The following is a 21,092-nucleotide window of genomic DNA, read 5'->3' on the forward strand; positions in this document are numbered from 1 at the left end:
TTGCCCAGGCTGGTCTCTAACTAACTCCTGGGCTGAAATGATCCTCCCATCTTAGCCTCCTAAATTGCTGGGGTTGCAGATGTGAGTCACCATACCTGGCCAAAATTATTCTTTTATTTATTTGTATTTATTTATTTATTTTGAGATGAAATCTCACTCTGTCACCCAGGCTGGAGGGCAGTGGTGTGATCTTGGTTCACTGCTGCAACCTCCACCTCCCAGGTTGAAGCGATTCTCTTGCCTTAGCCTCCTGAGTAGCTGGGACTACACGCACATGCCACCACACCCTCTATTTTTAGTAGAAAAATTTTTGTGTTTTAGTAGAAATGTGCCACCACGCCCTGTATTTTTAGTAGAAAAATTTTTGTATTTTTAGTAGAAATGGGGTTTCACCATGTTGGCCAGACTGGTCTCGAACTGCTGACCCCAAATGATCCAGCTGCCTTGGCCTCCCAAAATGCTGGGATTACAGGCATGAGCCACTGCACCAGGCCCTCAAAATGATTCTTTCAAACAGTGAATAGACATTCTCAAAAGACATATAAAAGGCCACTAAGTACATAAAAAATGTTCGACATCACTAATCATCAGAGAAATGCAAATCAAAACCACAATTAGGTATTCTCTCAACCCAATTAAAATGGCTTTAATCAAAAAGAGGGAACAATGGATGCTGGCGAGGATGTGGAGAAAGGGGAACCCTTGTATACTGTTGGTGGGAATGTAAATTAGTAAAACCACTATGGAAAACAGTACAGAAGTTCCTAAAAACTTAAAATGGAACTGCCATATGAACCAGCAATCCCATTACTAGGTATATATCTAAAAGAAATGAAATCAATATATCAAAGACACATTTGCACTCCCATGTTCATTTCAACACTATTCACAATAGTCAAAATATGAAACCAACCTAAGTGGCCATCAATGGATGAATGGATAAATGTGGTGTATATATATATATATATGAATATTGTTCAGCCATTGAAACCATGAAATCCCATCATTTGGGGTAACATAGATGGAATTCATGGTCATTATGTTAAGTGAAATAAGCCAAGCACAGAAAGACAAATTATCACATGTTCTCACTCATGTGGGAGCTAAAAAAGTGAATCTCAGGTCGGCAGCGGTGGTTCACGCCTGTAATCCCAGCACTTTGGGAGGCTGAGGCGGGCAGATCATGAGGTCAGGAGATCGAGACCATCCTGGCTAACATGGTGAAATCCGTCTCTACTAAAAATAAAAATAAAAAAATTAGCCAGGTGTGATGGCATGTGCCTGTAGTCCCAGCTACTTAGGAGGCTGAGGCGTGAGAATCGCTGGAACCCAGGAGGTGGAGGTTGCAGTGAGCTGAGATCGTGCCACTGCACTCCAGCCTGGGCAACAGAGCGAGACTCCGTCACAAAAAAAAAAAAAAAAAAAAAAAAAAAAAGAATCTCATGAAGATAGAGAGTAGATTGGTGAGCCCAGGAAACAAAGCAAGATCTTGGCTCTACAAAAAGTTAAAAAAAAAAATTAGCCAGGCATTATGGCACATGCCTGTAGTCCTAACTACTCATGAAGCTGAGACAGGAGGATTGCTTCAGCCCAGGAGTCTGAGGCTGCCATGAGCTATGATCACTCCACTCCACTCCATTCTGGGCAACAGAGTGAGACGCCATCTTTTACAAAAAGAAAAAAAAAAAGAAGAAAAGAAAGAAAGAGACTAGATTGGTAGTTACCAGAGGCCACGAATAATAGCGGGAAGGAGGCAATAAACAATAGTTGATTAATGGGTACAAATACACAGTTAGAAGAAATAAGACCTAGTTTTCAATAGCTCAGTAGGGTGACTATAGTTAGCAATAATTTAGTGTACATGTCAAAAGCTAGAAAAGAGTAATTCAAATGTTCCTAGCATAAAGAAAAGGTAAATATTTAAAGTGATGGTATCCCAATTATCTTGATTTGATCTTTATACATTATACGAATGTATCAAATGATCACTCATACCCCAAACATATGTACATCTATCACGTATCAATTAAAAAACACTTATGCTGGGCGCAGTGGCTCATGCCTGTAATCCCAACACTTTGGGAGACTGAGGCTGGAGGACTGCGTGAGCCCAGGAATGAGACTAGTCTGGGCAACATAGTGAGATAATATCTCTACAAAAAATAAAAATAAAAGAAATTAGCCAGGTGTGGTGGTCATGCCTGTAGTCCAGCTATTCAGGAGGCTGAGATGAGAGGATCTCTTGAGCCCATTAGGCTGCACTGAGCCATGATTGCACCACTGCATTCCAGTATGGGTAACAATACGAGACCTTGTCTCAAAAAAAAAAAGAGTGTTGTGTGGTCTGGGAAATGACACAAATTTTATTTGCCATGATGATGATATAGAATATATATACTGTGGATAGAAGTTCTAGAATAAGTTTGGTAATCTTAACCAAGGTTTTCCAAACTTAACCACTGAATCTTTTTTGTTGCACAATATATATTACAATACAGTAGAACAATGGTTTATGAAATATACTTTCAGGAAAACATAGTAGACAAAAGATAAATAAGAGTCAATTATATACTTTGTGAGAAATTTTGTTTTACCAAAGAAATGCTGTAGTGTATAGAAATATGATAATCTCTTAATAAATTGTAAATTTGTGTGCAAAAAAAAGCTTTAAATTATTTTCCTGGTACATCCATTTGCATTGTTAGCTCTGTTTTTTGTTTTATTTTTTAAAAACAGACATAAAACCAAAAACACTTAACTTACTTTTTGGAAAGCAACTTAACTCCTAAGAAAATAACAACAGCTTCAACCCCAAGAGCAGCAAGTATTATGCCATTATATAACACAGCTTGTTCTTGAGTCCAGGCATACATATCCATTGTTAATGGAGTAATGATGCTAAGAAAAAAAAAATTATTCTTATTTTATTTAAATCACAGTAACTGTTATACTTAAAGTGAAGTGTAAGTTTTAATAACAACAGCTACACATTCAAGAATGTGCATGCCTTTTAGCAATGACAACAGACCTAAGCAAAAGTTTGAACACATTTTAAGCGTTTGTTGTTACATACCTAAGTTACTAAGTCTGCCTACTCATATTTTACTTCCTAATGTTTATTTTAATTATATAACTAATATAGCCATATTACAGAAAGTCTGAAACAAAGGAAAAGGAAACAAGCCACACCAATCATAATGCCTATCATTCTAACATTACTAAATAATCATGGTTATATTTTTAATTAAATTGGTCTCTTTCAATGCAATAATGTTATATTAAGTTATCAGAATATACTGGATTTTTGAATATATATATTTTTCTCTTTACCTCTCAATGTCTCTTCCTTTACATGACTATATCCTTCCTTGCCAAGTTTCTCTCCCTACATTCGATCTCTATTAACTGACTACAAAATGCAATTTATATTTATTGTTTATTACTATTATTTTTGAGACGCCAAAGTCTCACTCTGTCACCTGGGCCGGAGTGCAGTGGCATGATCTTGGCTCACTGCAACCTCCATCTCCTGGGTTCAAGCAATTCTCCTGCCTCAGCTTCCTGAGTAGCTGGGACTAAAGGCGCCTGCCACCATACCCAGCTAATTTTTGTATTTTTAGTATAGACAGGGTTTCACCATATGGCCAGGCTGGTCTTGAACTCCTGACCTCAAGTGATACACCTGCCTCAACCTCCCAAAGTTCTGCGATTACAGGCATGAGCCACCACACCCAGTCTGAAATTTATTTAACATTGTTTAATTGGTATGTTACTGTTTAATGGGTATGGAACTTCTGTTTAGCATGATGAAAACATTCTGGAAATAGCTAGTGGTCATGGTTGTACAACATTGTGAATGCACTTAATGCTACTGAACTGCATACCTTAAAAATAGCTAACATGATAGTGCCAGGCGCGGAGGCTCACGTCTGTAATCCCAGCACTTTGGGAGGCCAAGGTGAGCAAATCACTTGAGCCCAGGAGTTCGAGATCAGCCTGGGCAACATGGGGAAATCCTGTCTCTACAAAAAATATAAACAAATTAGCTGAGCATGGTGGCGCATGCCTGTGGTCCCAGCTACTTAGAGGGCTGAGGCTGGAAGGTCACCTGAGCCCAGGAGGTCAAGGCTGCAGTGAGCCGTGATTGCACCACTGCACTCCAGCCTGGGTGACAGAGTGAGACCCTGTCTCAAAACAAAACAAAAAAAGTTAACATGATAAATTTTATGTTATGTATATTTTCCCACAATAAAAAATTGCCCCTAAAATATCAGGTGAGCTGGAACTTTCATATATCTCAATAATTTTGAAAATAAAAACACCAAGCAAACCTACAAGTACTAACATAAAAATGACACAATGTATTAACAAGTAAATAAACCAAGTTGTCAAATGATAATATCACATAATCTATGTAAGTTTAATAGATACATGTATATACATACACTCTTATACATACATAGGAAAAATGTTTGAAAAAATACAAACTAAAGTATTAGCAGTGGTTACTTTCACAGAAAGGAGTGGATATAGAAATACAGTTGTAATATTTGGGATTTGAATGTACTATTTTTATAATTTCATGGAAAGTTATTTTAAAAATAAAACAGCCATATGATAAAGGTCAATAAAGCCTGCACAAGGCAGAGATTTTGTAATATACTAGGTTTTTCTTCAAGGTCAGGTATTAAATTGAGTTAAAATTACCAGATTGAATCATATATATATACACATATATGTAGGAAATTATAGAGCTTAAGGATAATTAAATCATGGCACTAAAGTTTTATAACTGTATTTATCATAAAACTTAGATGAAAGAGGGAAAGAGTAGTGAAACATTCTTTTATAAGAAAATAAGATAAGGTAGTTAAGATTATGGACAAATAATTAACTACATTCAAGTTACAAGCAACAAAATGTATATACATTTTTTACATCATGGTAAGAAAAATTTGCCTTACATAAGATTTTCAATAACATCTATATGCCTAATTAACATTGCATTAAGAAATAAAGGTTAAAACATAATCTGATTCAGATGAAGATGGAATAAAACTTACGTTTCAAAAAGGGCAAAGATAAATAGAGCCACAAAAAACAGAACATTGATGGCCACAACAGCAACCTGGTCAATATTTCCTTGGGGAACCTGAGCTTCATCTGTACTTGCTATAGGGAAATAGGAGAAAAATTACATTACCTATACATCTAATTTTTCTTATGACATTAAAGTAATGTAGAAATTACATTGTAGCAAAATTTATAAATAAACATTTAAAAAAATTTTTAGGCTTCAAAGTAGTTTAATAATAAGAGAATTTGTTTATTTTTATTTTTTGAGACAGGGTCTCACTCTGTCACCCAGACTAGAGTGCAGTATCATGATCACAGCTCACCGCAGCCTTGACCTCCCCAGGCTCAGGTGATCCTCCTACCTCAGCCTCCCAAGAAGCTGGGGCTACAGATGTACTACCACGCCCAGCTAATTTTTATATTTTTTGTAGAGATGAGGTTTCACCATGCTACCCAGTCTGGGCTTGAACTCCTGAGCTCAACCAGTCCGCCCGCCTTGGCCTCCCAAAGTGTTGGGATTACACGTGTGAGCCACTGTGCATGGCCAACAATAAGATAATTTATATGACAGAAATAATTTTTAAATGGCATTTAAAAGCAAGGTGAATTTTCTTCCCCAGAGATATACTTCAATCCTGTTATCTTAAGAAATACTCAGATGTATTTTGTACTTGGTATATCTCAGTCCAAAAACAGGAATGTAATTTATAGAACTCTGTTAACATAGTGATCTCATACTAAATATATTTGCTTTAAATTTCAACTGCAGATTTTTTCCACCTTACTTAAATCTTAGACTTACAAGAATTTCATGAAGAACTCCAGTGGTTTATTAAATCAGTTCCCAGTTCTATGATTTACTTCAATGGATATATATTTTGAATTTCAGTGTTACATGAAATTAGTACTCATGGCCAGGAGTGGTGGCTCATACATGTAATCCCAGCAGGTGGGATTACATGTGGTTTACATGTGGATTACATGTGGATTACAGCAGGTGGGAGGCCAATGCAGGTGGATCACCTGAGGTCAGAAGTTTGAGACCAGCCTGGCCAACATGGCAAAACCCCATCTCTACTAAAAATACAAAAAAGAATTAGCCGGGCGTGGTGCCACATCCCTGTAATCTCAGCCACTTGAGAGGCTGAGGCACGAGAATTGCTTTAACCAGGAGACTGAGGTTGCAGTGAGCCAAGATTGAGCCACTGCACTTCAGCCTGGGTGACAGAGACTCTGTCTCAAAAAATAAATAAATAAATAAATAAATAACAAGAAATTAGTATTCGTAAAGATCCTTATGTTATCATTACCATTTTAAAAACCCCTATCATTTATATTTCTGCAAAGAAATAATCAGGATTTGACGGTGGTTTTATAAATAAGGAGGACAAAGTAAGTGTACTGACTTCTCATCTTGAACAACGCCTTAAGGTTAATACACATTAAGCTATTCTTGATGTAACTGAGAATCATGCAGACATATTAATCTACTCATATATATTCATCACACTGTTTTGTAATTTATCCACTTATTCAGAATAAAATAGTATTTTTACACAAATAAATACCAAAATAAGCCAGGTATTTTTTTTTTTTTTTTTGGCGGGGGGGACGGAGTCTTGCTCTGTTGCCAGGCTGGAGTGCAGAGACCCGATCTCTGCTCAATGCAACCCCCAACTCCCGGGTTCAAGCGATTCTCCTGTCTCAGTCTCCCGAGTAGCTGGGACTACAGCTATTTTTGTATTTTTAGTAGAGATGGGGTTTCACCATGTTGGCCAGGATAGTCTCAATCTCTTGACCTCGTGATCTGCCCGCCTCGGCCTCCCAAAGTGCTGGGATTACAGGTGTGAGCCACCACGCCCAGCCTATGCCAGGTATTAATACATAAAATATTACAAAAATATGTTTATTTATGCTATCTTAAATTGTGTGTAGTGTCAGTTGTTGTTGGTGGGTGGGTGGGGGGGCTTTCCTAAGATGCAGTAAGTTTCTATGATTTTTTTCATAATAATGCCTGCTTTTCTATCTCAGGATTCTTGAGAAGGAGTTCCTCCTCCAACAATAAGTAGATTTGGAAATAGTCTGCTATACTTAAAGGGAATTAAGCACCTTGGACGCTCAACATAGCCTTATGACCTTCCTTTGTAATCACACAAAGAGAACTGGCCACCTTAGTCCAGAACCTTTGCCAGGGGTAGGCCCTGATGGTTGTGCCTCTTGTACTATTTTGGATAGACCTCTCTGATTCTTAATCACCACCTAGAAGTCAGTCTTTACTCCTTCAAGTCAGTATCAATATTGCCCCAAGTCAGACTGGAGTTTGTTTCATAATATGTGGTTAGTTTCCTATAGCTTCTACTCAGTGTTGGCTTCAGTGGGGTATCTCAGAAATGTTGCATCCTAGACTATGCAGATTGACTAGATATCCTAATTACACATTTTTTAAAAGACTACATTAGTATATGGATTCAAATTCTATGCAATTAGAAATTATAATCCTGTCTCATAATAACCTCTTTAAATTTGAATAGCTTTAAATTAAAACAATTATGGAAGTTTTTACCAGACATATTTTATGCAAACATTTATTGAAATTTAAAAATTTTATTTTATAAAAATTATTTTGAAGTAACTAGAAATCTCATAAAAGAAAACACTACATCTTCTCTAAACTCATTCCCATTTGTACTTTAGAACAGTGCTGCCCAACAGAACTGTGACATGACGGAAATGTTATTTATCTATGCTAATACAGTGGCCACTAGCCACATATACCCATTATTGAGCACTTGAAATGTGGCTAGTATGACAGAAAATAATTTCTTAAATTTACTTTATTTAAATAGCCACATGTGGCTAATGGCTACTATATTGGGCAGCATAGCTCTCAATCTTTGCTGCACAAAGTGTGATTTGTAGACCAGAAGCATCACATCACATGGTAGTTTGTTGTAAATGTAGATGCTCAGCATCTCATTAGGGTTGCCAGATTTAGTAAATATACAGGAGACCCAGTTAAATTTAAATTTCAGATAAACAATAAGTGTTAATATAAATATGTTCTGTGCCATATTTGAAAGTTAAGTATAAGAATGTTCCATGAAGTATTTGGATTGTATTTATACTTTTTTTTTTTTCTTTTTGAGACAGAGCCTCACTCTGTCACCCAGGCTGGAGTACGTGGCGTGATATCGGCTCACTGCAACTTCTGCCTCCCAGGTTCAAGCGATTCTCCTGCCTCAGCCTCATGAGTAGCTGGGACTACAGGCGCCTGCCATCACACCCAGCTAATATTTATATTTTTAGCAGAGACAGGGTTTCACCATGTTGGCCAAGGGTGGTCTTGAACTCCTGACCTCAGGTGATCCACCTGCTTTGGCCTCCCAAAGTGCTGGGATTACAGGCATGAGCCACTGTGCCCAGCTGGATTGTATTAATACTAAAAGTTATTTGTTTCCAGGTGCAGTGGCTCACACCTGTAATCCTAGCACTTTGGGAGGCCCAGGGAGGCAGATCACTTGAGTCCAGGAGTTTAAGGCCAGCCTGGACAATATGGCAAGATCCTGTCTCTATTAAAGAAAAAAAACCAACGTTATTTGTTGTTTATTGAAATCCAAATTTAACTGGGTGGGACATATTTATATTAAAACATTATTCAAATTTAATTGGGCATTCTGTGTTTTATTATTATATATAAATTCTATATTTTTATATTTCTTTATTAACTCCCCTATTCTGAGAAGCAACATCCTGTGTTTTACAGGCAACCCTATTAAGTATCACCCTAAGCCTAATGAATCAGAATTTGCATCTTAACAAGGTTCCCAGGTGATTTCTAAGCACATTAAAGTAAATGAAGCACTGATGTATATCATTATCCCCTTCCAAGTTCTGAAATACTGATTTTTACATATCTTCCCTTTGTCATACCTCTACCTCACCCTCTTAACTTCCTCCTTCACTACCTGATAGCTCCTTGAAGTTAGCATTCCTATTTTTTACCTTTGAAAAAAGGAGTTTATACGCACTGCTGGCACTTCACCTCTCATTCTTTTTTTATTCTGAAAGTTTTCAAACATATTCTCACATATTCATTCCTCAGATTCAACAATCTTTTGCCACACTTGAATCATCATGCCATCCTTTCTCTCACTCCCTTTTTGCTGCCATAGTGTGTTTCACTGGGTGACTCATAAATTTTTATCTCTAGCTTTTATTTCTACTGTCAAAATTACAAATGCCTGTGGGATTTTTTAGTTGTTCTAGAGTAACAGCATATTCAGCTTGATCCAAATTGAAATCATCTTCTCTTTTCATCTAACCTCCCTTCCTAAATTCTTGTTCTCTCTCATTCTTCCAGGTGATCTAGAATCAAAACCTGGCAGCAATGTTGGCTTTCTCTAATCCTTAATATTCTCTATCCAAATCTCTATCTTGATTCCTCCTTCAACAACTCCTACTTATCCCTTCTCCATTCTCAGTCACTGCCCTACTTCAGGCCTAGTCAAAATTAATACTTTTATACTGTCTTCCTGAGTCATCCACACAATGTTCTCTTAAAAAGAAAAACACAAATATTGTACCTATGAAAAGCTTAATAAAGAAATTGTTTAAATTTGTTACTGGCATTGTATTTTTTTCACATTTGATACAGTTTCTTTTACTGGCTTTTCAGTAATGAAATTGTTACCAATGAGATATTACCAGTGAGATATAACCAATCTGGATTAGCCTCTGCATGAAATCAATGTCAAACTTCTCCTAGTTCAAAAACTTACTGTAGCTCCTCACCACTCTGCTCTACTACATTTATCTTCCACTATTTCTTTTGTGAAAATTAAATAAAAGAGCTATGAAAGTACCTGGTAAAATAGTAAAATAATACTATGTCTTTTCCACAACTTCATGAACTACTGAGGGCCAGGATCAGTCCTTGCATTCTTTCCCCAAGGAGGATATAATTAGTACCTAAATAACAGGTTTTTTTTTGGTAAAATATAGCTACTTACTGGATTCTCTGGCTTATATGAATCAGAGAAGATCTAAAAGATGAAAATGTATATTTCTAAAGTATACCAAAACAACAAAAATAAAAAGGCAAAACCATACCCATTTTCATACTTAAGATAATAAAGAACTGCTTTAAATAGACATATTTACTTGGTAGTAAAGATATGGAAATCATTGCAAATATCTCAAAGGCTTTAGGATACTGGCTCTCTGAAAATAAGACAAAGCGATTTTTTACAATGTTTGTAACCTTGTCAATCATGACCACCAAATAACCGATAAGGGTATGCCTCTTTTAAAAAAATCAATTTGCTCACGCCTGTAATCCCAGCACTTTGGGAGGCCGAGGTGGGTGGATCACAAGGTCAGGAGATCGAGACCATCCTGGCTAACATGGTGAAACCCCGTCTCTACTAAAAATACAAAAAATTAGCCAGGCGTGGCCGCGTGCGCCTGTAGTCCCAGCTACTCAGGAGGCTGAGGCAGGAGGATGGCATGAACCCCGGAGGCAGAGCTTGCAGTGAGCAGAGATCACGCCACTGCACTCCAGCCTGGGAGACAGAGCGAGACTCTGTCTCAAAAAAAAAAATAATAATAAAAATAAATAAATAAATAAATTTAGGTCACTTTCAGCTTTGAAGATCTTCCCCAATCACCCACTGTGTTGTCCTCAGAAGCAAAATCGAAGTAAATACCAAACAAACAGAATCATTAGAAACACTTTGATAATGTTATATTAATTCAGCCAAATGGGTTAGAAGTACCTTCTTCAAAATTAATACTTTTACACTGTCTTCCTGAGTCATCCACACGATGTTCTCTTAAAAAGAAAAACACAAATATTGTACCTATAAAATGCTTAATAGAGAAGTTGTTTAAATTTATTATCGGCATTGTATTTTTTTCACATTCTAATATAGTTTCTTTTATTGGTTTTTCAGTAATAAAACTGTTACCAATGAGATATAACCAATAAACTTAAGATAGAAGTTAAATTCTTATCAAATTATCATAAACAGGTAAAATGAAAAAAATCCAACTCATCCTAAAGCATACATGATCTACTTTAGTATTTGAAGTTTTACAGTGATTATAAACATTAGTAATAAATGTTTTTAGACTATTGAATAAAGCACTCTAAATAAAACATAATTTAAAAAAATTTTTTCGAATATATAAAAGATAAGAGATATACATTACTAGTAACTTTTATATTTAAGACTGATACAAATCCATTAATCTATTTAAAATGTTACTTCCATGCCTTTCCCCTACTTAGCAACATGTAGTTTAGTAAATCAAGACCAAACCTTGAGGCCGGGCACAGCCTCACATGGCCTCATGCCTGTAATCTCAGCACTTTGGGAGGCCGAGGTGGGCAGATCACTTTGAGGTCAGGAGTTCAAGATCAGCCTGGCCAACATGGTGAAACAAAAATTAGCTGGATGTGTTGGCATGCACCTGTAGCCCCAGCTACTCGGGAAGCTGAGGTATGAGAATCCTTGAATCCGGGAGATGGAGGTTGCATTGAGCCGAGATAGTGCCACTGCCCTCCAGTCTGAGCAACAGAGTAAGATCTTGTCTCAAAAAAAAACAACAACAACAAAAAAAACTTTGAATCTTCAAAGACCTTCCTTTTCTGTTCTCATTTATCAGGTTGTCTTTTGGTTGCCAGTATTACATGCTTTAGTACTACCTGACCAAAAAATATAAACAAACTATAGACATAAAAAACTACGTACACTTCATAAGGATAATTATCTTCCAACAATTACAAAGCTCATTAAATTTCACAATCTACAAAAATAGTTTTATCATTTCTATCTAATTACCTTAGTATGGCAAGGATCAGAATAATATTTAAAATTCCCAGGAAGGCGCTAAGTAAAACTGGTGTTGTATACATGTTTATCTGCAGTTTAATCACATCCCATGTCACACCTTTTTCTCCAAGGAATGTAAAACAAGTCTGAAAAACTTATTAAGATAAAATTTTCACAGATGAATTATTATATGAGAAGCATAGGATAAAAAAATGAAAAAGACATTTACAACAGAATTGGGAACAATGTTATGGAATCATCCTTCTATATCATGCATTCTCAACAGATGGAATTGGTTCTTGATGGGGGGTCAAAAAATTTCCTCTTTTTATGTATAAAGCAGGTATGTACAGATATACATATGGTACATAAAAGATATATGACACATCTGTGGCACTAAAATTTTATGGGGTAAAGAGAGTAGGAAAAAAATACCGAAAAAGGCTCCTTAGGGAGACAATAGTGAAAAAAAGGTTGTGAAACACTGATTTACATGCATTCACAAGGAATTGTATCTTACATAACTTCTCAGTTTTTTACAAAACATCTCCATAGGCAATTTAAATTATACAATTTCTTCCAAAAATTAATTATAAAGGTTTAATCAGCTTCATTATAAGAATGAAAATATCATATTTTAGACCAAATATCTTAAATATTATTCTGTATATGGTATATATATATATATATGTGTGTGTATATATATATATTTATTATCATTTGACCATAGTATTATATACAAGTAAAATGAAAAAAAAAAATTATTTCATCCAAAAGCATACATAATCCACCTTAGTATTTGAAGTTTTTTTTAGTGATTTTAAACATTAGTTAGAAGTGTTTTTGGACTGCTGGATAAAGCACTCTAAAGAAATATGAAGTGGCAAAATCTAATTTGGATCTGTGGCAAAAACTCAATTGGAAGAGTACTGGTTTGCTCTTCTGATTTAGATTCTATATGTGGCTCTATAGTAATTCACATATAACTCTAGGGTGAGGACTAAAATATTGCACCTACCGTACTTAGAACAGTGACTAGCATACAGTAAGCACACAATAAATGTTAGTGCTTGTTGAGGGCTTATTATTGGAAAAGTCATCGAAGCTCTTCAGGCTTACATTTACTCATCTATAATGCAAAATTTTTAAATGACATAATCTTTAAAATGCTTTTAAGGTGGTAAAAAATATTTACTAAGAACATAAGTCTATACCAGGTATTATGCTAGATACTGAGGGTAGACTGGTAAATAAAGACTCAAATCATGTCCTCATGTACTTTACAATATAGTATTCAAGTTCAATTATTCTACATTTGTGCTTGTATTTGTTTCAGGGTACGAAACTGAAATAGTAGATTTTGGTGAACAGTGAATTAGATTCCCTTCTGTTGAGCCTTTTCTTTTTGGCTAAATAGAGGAACGTAATGGAAACTGGGGGTGGGAGATGGGGTGTTAATGATGAAGTAAGCTGAGTTGGATTCAAACTGATAATATTCATAACTTCAATATTCAAAATATGGACCAATCATATGGTTTTTCAATATTATTCTAGGCATGAAAATGACTGATTCTTTACTCAGCAGAAAATTAATTTGCCTTGAGGAAATATTAAATCTCATTAATTTTTTTTGAGACAGAGTCTCGCGCTTGTTGCCCAAGCTGGAGTGCAATGATGTGATCTCAGCTCACTGCAACCTCTGCCTCCGAGTTCAAGCGATTCCCCTGCCTCAGCCTCCCAAGTAGCTGGGATTACAGGTGCCCGCCACCACACCTGGCTAATTTTTGTATTTTTAGTAGAGATGGGGTTTCACCATGTTGGCCAGGCTGGTCTCAAACTCCTGACCTCAGGTGATCTGCCTTCCACAGACCCCCAAAGTGCTGAGATTACAGGTGTGGACCACCACGCATGGCCTCACTAATTTTTTTAACACTCAGCAAAAGGGTGACCTTGGACAATTTACTTAGATTCTCTATGCACTGGCACTCTCAACTATAAAAGGGGACTAATAGCACTTAATTTAGTGGATTGGCATCAAGATAAAATGAGTGTAGCCTCATTCCTGGATTAAAAAAAAAAATTAGCTTTCCTCCCTTTCCCTTCAGCTATGAGTTTTTATACTTGGGTTACACTGAATATTTAAGCCTCAAAAGTTTTCCCAATTCAAATTCAAGTAATGACATGTGAAGAACACCTACCTGGACCTAGAATAAAACCTAATGCTTGACACATGCTTATGTTTGCCATGGAACTTGTTCTTTCCTGAAGGGAAGTAGCACCAGCAGTATATGATCTAACAACTGCTACATTTCCTTAAAAACAAGACACAATAATCCAAAGTAAAAGAAAGTATCATTCAGTTTATAAAATTGAATCCAATTTGACTTTATACAGAAGAAGAAATCTTGGTCAACAGTACAGTCACTGCTTCCTCTTTATGATCACACAAAGCATGTAAGGTATTTTTATTAAGCAAATGCATCAATTAATGGACCATACTAGTTTTGGTAATATGAAAACAGTTAAAGATATCAATGAGTGAAAAAATGGTATCATAAGAAAACCAAGCCGGGCACAGTGGCTCACATCTGTAATCCCAGCACTTTCAGAGGTTGAGGTAGGTGGATCATTTTGAGGTCAGGAGTTCAAGACCAGCCTGGCCAACATGGTGAAACCCCGTCTCCACTAAAAATTCAAAAATTATCCACCTGTAGTCCCAACTACTCAGGAGGCTGAGGCAGAAGAACTGCTTGAACCCAGGAGGCTGAGGTTGCAATGAGCCAAGATCACGCCACTGCACTCTAGCCTGGGCAACAGTGCAAAAAAAAAAAAAAAAAAAAGAGAATATCAAACTTACTTAGTACTAAAAAAGCACTGAGTGAATGGCATACCATTGATTACTACAACTGTACAACTGTTTTTAAAAGAAAAGTATTACAATATTACAAACTCTGTATGCATAGACATGTAATATAAGAAACAGAAAAAAATGCACTAACAATTTTACTGAAAATTTTCATTGAGTACATTACATTCAAGAGACTCTGTTAGGGGGCATAGGATATTTTTAAAGTATCGTTAATTCTTTCTAATTGCAAAAAGTTTAGGTTGGGAATGGTGGCTCATGCCTGTAATCCCAGCACTTTGGGAGGCCGAGGCGAGTGGATCACGAGGTCAGGAGTTCAAGACCAGCCTGGCCAAGATGGTGAAACTGCGTCTCTACTAAAAATACAAAAATTAGCCAGGTGCAGTGGCAGACGCCTGTAATCCCAGCTACTCGGGAGGCTGAGGCAGGAGAATTGCTTGAACCCAGGCAGGTAGAGGATGCAGTGAGCCAAGATTGCGCCACTGCATTCCAGTCTGGGCGACAGAGTAAGACTCCGTTTCAAAAAAAAAAAAAAAATTATTATCTGGTTAGTGAGAAAGGATAGAAACAGTACAATACTATAAGCAAGTGCCAGAGACATGTCAGAGAAGAAAAAAATCTCTTAAGGGGCAGGGTAGCCCAAGATGGCTTTGTGGAAAATGTGGAGCTTGAATTGGATCTATTTTTGTTTTGGGTTTTTTTTTTTTTAGATGGAGGTCTCCCTATGTTACCCAGGCTGGCCTCGAACTCCTGGGCTCAAGAGATTCTGCTAACTCAGTCTCCTGAGTAGCTGGTATTATAGGCACGTGCCACCACACCTGGTTTAAACTGAATGTTGAAGGATGAAGAATGATGGGAACAGAAGAGAAACTATAGGTAATGAGAACATCATGAGCAAAGGTAAAATGATAGGAAAAATATTTGTTTACAATGAGAAACATGTATGTTGAACTGTGAAATATGAGTTTAAAAGGGGATGAGACCAGGTGAAAGTGAGCCATAAATGTCAGAATGAATGTGAATATGACACAACCAAACATATACATACAACCTTACCTGCTCCAATTCCCAACAATCCACGAGCAACCAGCATGTAGTATTTATTATGGGAAGCTGGGATGTGGAGATATGCATAGAGGCAGTTGGCTGCCACGGAAATCAAGATGGAGACAATAAGAGCCTCTTTTCTTGGTCTATAATTAGACCATAAACCAAATATAGGTGAAGCTACCATTTGGCCAAGACTATATGAAGCAATAACCCAGCCCAAAAAACTTGTATCAGCTGTCGGATCAATCTGCAGAAAAAGGTACAGTGCTTTAAGAATTGTTATCCAAGAAAAGTTTAAAACTAAATACATTTGTCATACCATGTAAGATTTCCTATCAAAAAATAAAAACAATTCTAACGTATAAGTTTTATAACACTATTACTTATAGTAAGGGATTCAAACTTCTGACAATACAATTAAATGTGCTAACAATAGACTGTACACAAGGGAAAAATGCTTGGGAGGCTCATTTTTAAGAATGACTGGAAATTTTTGGTTCATATAAACCTTGGTAAGAAGATAATCACACACACTATATACGCATATAGCAATAACATCATGAAAAATAATATAAGCTATTCTTTAATTCTTGTAAATAGAATTCTTTAGACTTATGCTACCCTATATGTTAAACAGCCATTAGCGCTGTAAATCATTTTTTTTAAAAAAACTAGGCACAAGAGTCAAATGCATAAAGAAGATAATAAAAACACAAAAGATGATAGACAATTATCTCAATAAACCTGTTATAAATTCTTCCGTTCTATATAGACCACTCAGTATTCTACCACTTTAAAAGGGTTTACATATCATGATGAACTTAAGGGGAGAACCAAATGACTACAACTCAGAAAATAAAATACTTTCAGAAAAATAGAAAATGTTAGCTTAGAAAAGGCACTATTGTTTATTTTTATTTTTATTTTTTTTTTGAGACAGGGTCTCACTCTGACACCCAGGCTGTAGCGCAGTGGTGCGATCGCGGCTCAGTGCAGCCTCGACCTTTGAGGCCCAAGTGATCCTCCTGCCTCAGCCTCTTGAGTAGCCAGGACTACAGGTATGCACCACCATGCCCACCTAATTTTTTTATTTTTGTAGAGACAGGGTCTCCCTATGTTGCCCAGGCTGGTCTTGAACTTCCCGCCTCCAACTCGCAAAGCAATCCTCCTGCCGCGGGAGGGAGGAATTCTCCCACCTTGGCCTCCCAAAATATTGGGATTAGTGGCATGAGCCACCGCACCCAGCCAGATTACTTTTTTTCATATGTGGTAGGCTAAGCCAGGCGAAGTGGCCCATGCCTGTAATCTCAGCTACTCAGCAGTCTAGAGTAGAAGGATCCCTTGAGCCCAGGAGTTGGAGGCTGTAACACACTATGACTGTACCTGTGAAAAGCCACTGCACTCCAGTCTGGGCAACATAGGAAGATTCTATCTCTAATCTTCCTATTTAATGGCTTTTATTAAATTTTAGGAAATAAATTTAAACAAATATAGATAAGTGGTAGAACAATTTAATAAGGAAAACTATGACCTTTTGTTCCCTAAAGATATTTATTTATTTATTTTATTTTATTTATTTATTTACTTTTGAGACGGAGTTTTGATCTTGTTGCCCAGGCTGGGGTGCAATGGTGCGATCTCAGGTCACTACAACCTCTACCTCCCAGGTTCAAGCGATTCTCCTGCCTCAGCCTCCCAAGTAGCTGAGATTACAGGCATGTGCCACCACGTGGGCACAGCTAATTTTTATATTTTTTTTATTAGCGACGCGGTTTCACCATGTTGGCCAGGCTGATCTCTTAACTCCTGACCTCAGGTGAGCTGCCTGCCTTGGCCTCCCAAAGTGCTGGGATTGTAGGTGTGAGCCACCGTGCCTGGTAATTCCCTAAAGATATTTAAAGTGAAAATATTTAGGTGCATTTTTCTTTATGAAAAAAATAAGAAATAATATGCAAAAGTATAATGATACATAATATTTAAATTTCTAGCCGTTAAAATATCTTTCATTTTAGGTACTCTGGTTTTCATTTTCTCCCTGTATTACCTTTAGCTTCATTTGTCATCTCTATTAAAATAGAAAATAATAATTTCATGTTACATAAAATTTTAATTTTCAAAAAAGCAATGAAAACTCAATTTTAATGTTAAATGTGTAGTGGTTTGAAAGCAAAACTTTTTTTTTTTTTTTTTTTTTTTTCCTGAGACAGGGTCTGGCTCTGTCACCCAGGCCAGAATACAGTGGCATAATCTTGGCTCACTGTAACCTCAAACTCCTTTGCTCAAGAAATCCTCCCAACTCAGGCTCCCAAGCAGCTGGGACTACAGGGAGTAGCACCACCATACCCAGCTAACTTTTTAAATTTTTTTGTAGAGACGAGGTCTTATATCGTTACCCAGGCTGGTCTTGAACTCTTGGGCTCAAGCAATCCTCCCAACTTGGCCTCCCAAAGCGCTGGGATTACAGGCACGTGAGTCACAGCACTGGGCCTGATAGCAAGACTCTTTAAAGAGTTTTCAAAATATCTGGAGAAAAGAGAGTACTTTTCAAAACTCAACATAGTATATGCTGAGTAGACCTAATCACTACTAATATCCTTCTTTTGAGAATTTTGACTAAAAAGACTAAACGCCAAGAAATTAAGAATTTTGATACATGAAAATATCTTTTTAGTAGAGACGACGTTGCTCCAGAATTGTGCCAATTCCAATGACTACCAGCATGGAAAGAATTTTTAGTGTAATGGGTAATAATTTCATGAAATATTATTTTCAAAATAGCAATGAAAATATGGCACTAAACCAGTAAAAAGTAAAATTTGTATTTCTTTTCTTCTTATATTCCTTTAAAAATATATTTTAGGAGAACATTTTCAAAAAGTAGAAATTCGTAAAAACTGGGCTGGGCATGGTGGCTCACACTTGTAATGCCAGCACTTTGAGAGGCTGAGGTGGTGGGTCACCCAAGGTCAGGAGTTTGAGACCAGCCTGGTCAACACAGTGAAACCCTGTCTCTACTAAAAATACAAAAATTAGCTGGGCGTGGTGGTGCACGACTGTAATCCCAGCTACTTGGGAGGCTGAGGCAGGAGAATCACTTGAACCTTGGAGGTGGAGGCTGCAGTGAGCCAAGATTGCATCACTGACCTCGAGCCTGGGTGACAGAGCGAGACTCCATTTACAAAAAAAAAAGCAAAAATTAAAAAAAAAAAAAAACAATCCTAACAATCTAGACAATCTAGTAGGGGAGTTAAGTAAACTCTCTGTAAATACAGTGTTAGGACACTCCATATAGGGCTAATGATAAAGGGAAACGGGAGTATACAGGAAAAGCTTCTGACCCAAATTGTTGTGAGGGACAGTGAGAGAAGGCTTTCCAGGCCAGGTGCAGTGGCTCACATCTGTAACCCCAGCAACTGGGGAGGCTGAGGCAGGATCACCTGAGGTCAGGCGTTCGAGATCAGCCTAGCCAACATGCCGAAAACCCACTTCTACTAAAATTATAAAAATTAGCCAGGAATGGTGGCGGGTGCCTGTAATCCCAGCTACTTGGAAGGCTGAGGCATGAGAATCGCTTGAACCCAGGAGGTGGAAATCCCAGCACTTTGGGAGGCCGAGGTGGGTTGACCACCTGAGGTCAGGTAGAGATCAGCCTGGCCGGTATGGTGAAACCCCGTCTCTACTAAAAATACAAAAATTAGCCGGGTGTGGTAGCTGGCGTCTGTAGTCCCAGCTACTTGGGAGACTGAGGCAGGAGAATCGCTTGAACCCTTAAGGCAGAGATTGCAGCGCACCAAGATCACGCCATTGCATGCCAGCCTGGGCAACAGAGCAAGACTCCATCGCAAAAAAAAAAAAAAAACAGAGAGAGAGAGAAGGCTTTCCAGAGGAGGTGACACTGGAGCAAAACCTTGAAGAGTGAATAAAAGACAGTGAGGAAGGAGAAAGGGGAGAGCAAAAGAAAGATGGAGAGAGGAAAAGCATTCCAGTAAAAAGGGAGACAAATGTGTAAAGACCTGAGGAGCCTGGGTTCGTCCAAGTACCATGGATTTATCTAATAAATTGTTGGCTATACATCTAATATGGGACAAAGTTCAGAATCTAGGATAAAACACACACATGCACGTGTGAACACACACACACACACACACACACTCTCTCTCTCTCTCTCCAACCTCATAGAAAAACCAACAAGGGATAAACTGATAAGGAAGAATACACAAAAGAATTTAAGAATAAGTCATTAGAGTTAAGAGGAAAGCCAGGATAGAGAAATGTCACAGAAGCTAAGAGGTGGTGCCATGGTTTGAATGTGTCCCCCAAATTTCATTTTTTGGAAATTAATATTTAAATTAATATTATTAAAATATTGAAAGGTAGGACCTTTAAGAAGTGACTGTGTTACATTAGGTACCTAGTTGGGTATGAACAGGGCAGGAGAGGTCTCCCCTGCCCCTCACATGGGGAGTGTGGAGAGACTGTTAGGTGATGGTCAGGCGGTTGTTAACGCTCTCTAAAGTAATTATTGGTCACAGCTAGTGCTAGGAAAAGGCAGCCTTCTAATAAATAGAAAACACCTGGTAATTATCAGCTTCCTGATACGATCTCAGGGGTGGGGTGAGTGGGGAGAAGTAATGCAAGACCCCAAAATTATGCCAGTGTATGAAATCCCAAGTCAAAAGGTGAAACCGCACGCTTGTCTTTCAAGTTGCCCACTTGGCCCTCTTCCAAGTGTACTTTCCTTCTTTTCCTTCCTTTCATTCTTGCTCTAAAGCTTTTTAATAAATTTTCACTCCTGCTCTACAACTTGCCTCAGTTTCTCCTTCTGCATTATGTCCTTTACTTGAATTATTTCTTTCAGGAGGCAAAAACTGAGGTTGCTGCAGACCTGTACAGACACAGATCTGCCAACTAACAATTGGATCATGAAGGCTGTGCCCTCATGAATGAATCCATTTATGTATTAATGGGTTATCATGGAGTGGAACTGGTGGCTTTATAAGAGAAGGAAGAGAGACCTGAGCTAGCATGCTCAGCCCCTTCATCATGTGATGCCCTACACTGTCTTGGGACTCTTCGGAGAGTCCCCACCAGCAAGAAGGCCCTCACCAGATGTGGTCTCTCAAACTAGGACTTCTCAGCCTCTGTAACAGTAAGAAATAAATTCCTTTTTTTAAATAAATTATCTAGTTTAGGGTATTCTGTTATAAGCAACAGAAAACAGACTAATACAGGTGGTTTCAGGAAGTAAGGAGAGGACAACAATGTCA

The 21,092-nt window shown here is 37.5% G+C and overlaps 1 protein-coding gene across 12 annotated transcripts in view; it reads right to left on the bottom strand.

Annotated features, from left to right (window-relative positions):
• Positions 1-21,092, bottom strand: part of MFSD8 (major facilitator superfamily domain containing 8) — a 49,362-nt gene that overhangs the window by 11,107 nt on the left and 17,163 nt on the right. For 3 of the 12 annotated variants that reach the window (XR_010156695.1, XM_003310454.6, XM_009448261.3), the window contains exons 4-9: positions 15,832-16,072; positions 14,108-14,221; positions 11,919-12,063; positions 10,851-10,906; positions 5,064-5,172; positions 2,764-2,898 (exon numbers count right to left, since the gene is read on the bottom strand). Coding sequence is in view for 10 of the 12 variants with exons in the window: in XM_003310454.6 (XP_003310502.1) it covers positions 2,764-2,898; positions 5,064-5,172; positions 10,851-10,906; positions 11,919-12,063; positions 14,108-14,221; positions 15,832-16,072 (800 nt within the window). In the remaining 2 variants the exon portion in view is untranslated. The remainder of the gene's footprint in view (positions 1-2,763; positions 2,899-5,063; positions 5,173-10,850; positions 10,907-11,918; positions 12,064-14,107; positions 14,222-15,831; positions 16,073-21,092) is intronic. The other 9 variants (XR_010156696.1, XM_063809846.1, XM_009448263.3 and 6 more) reach the window with 5 other exon arrangements.

The sequence above is a fragment of the Pan troglodytes genome, chromosome 3 (assembly GCF_028858775.2).
Source record: "Pan troglodytes isolate AG18354 chromosome 3, NHGRI_mPanTro3-v2.0_pri, whole genome shotgun sequence".
NCBI lineage: Eukaryota > Metazoa > Chordata > Mammalia > Primates > Hominidae > Pan > Pan troglodytes.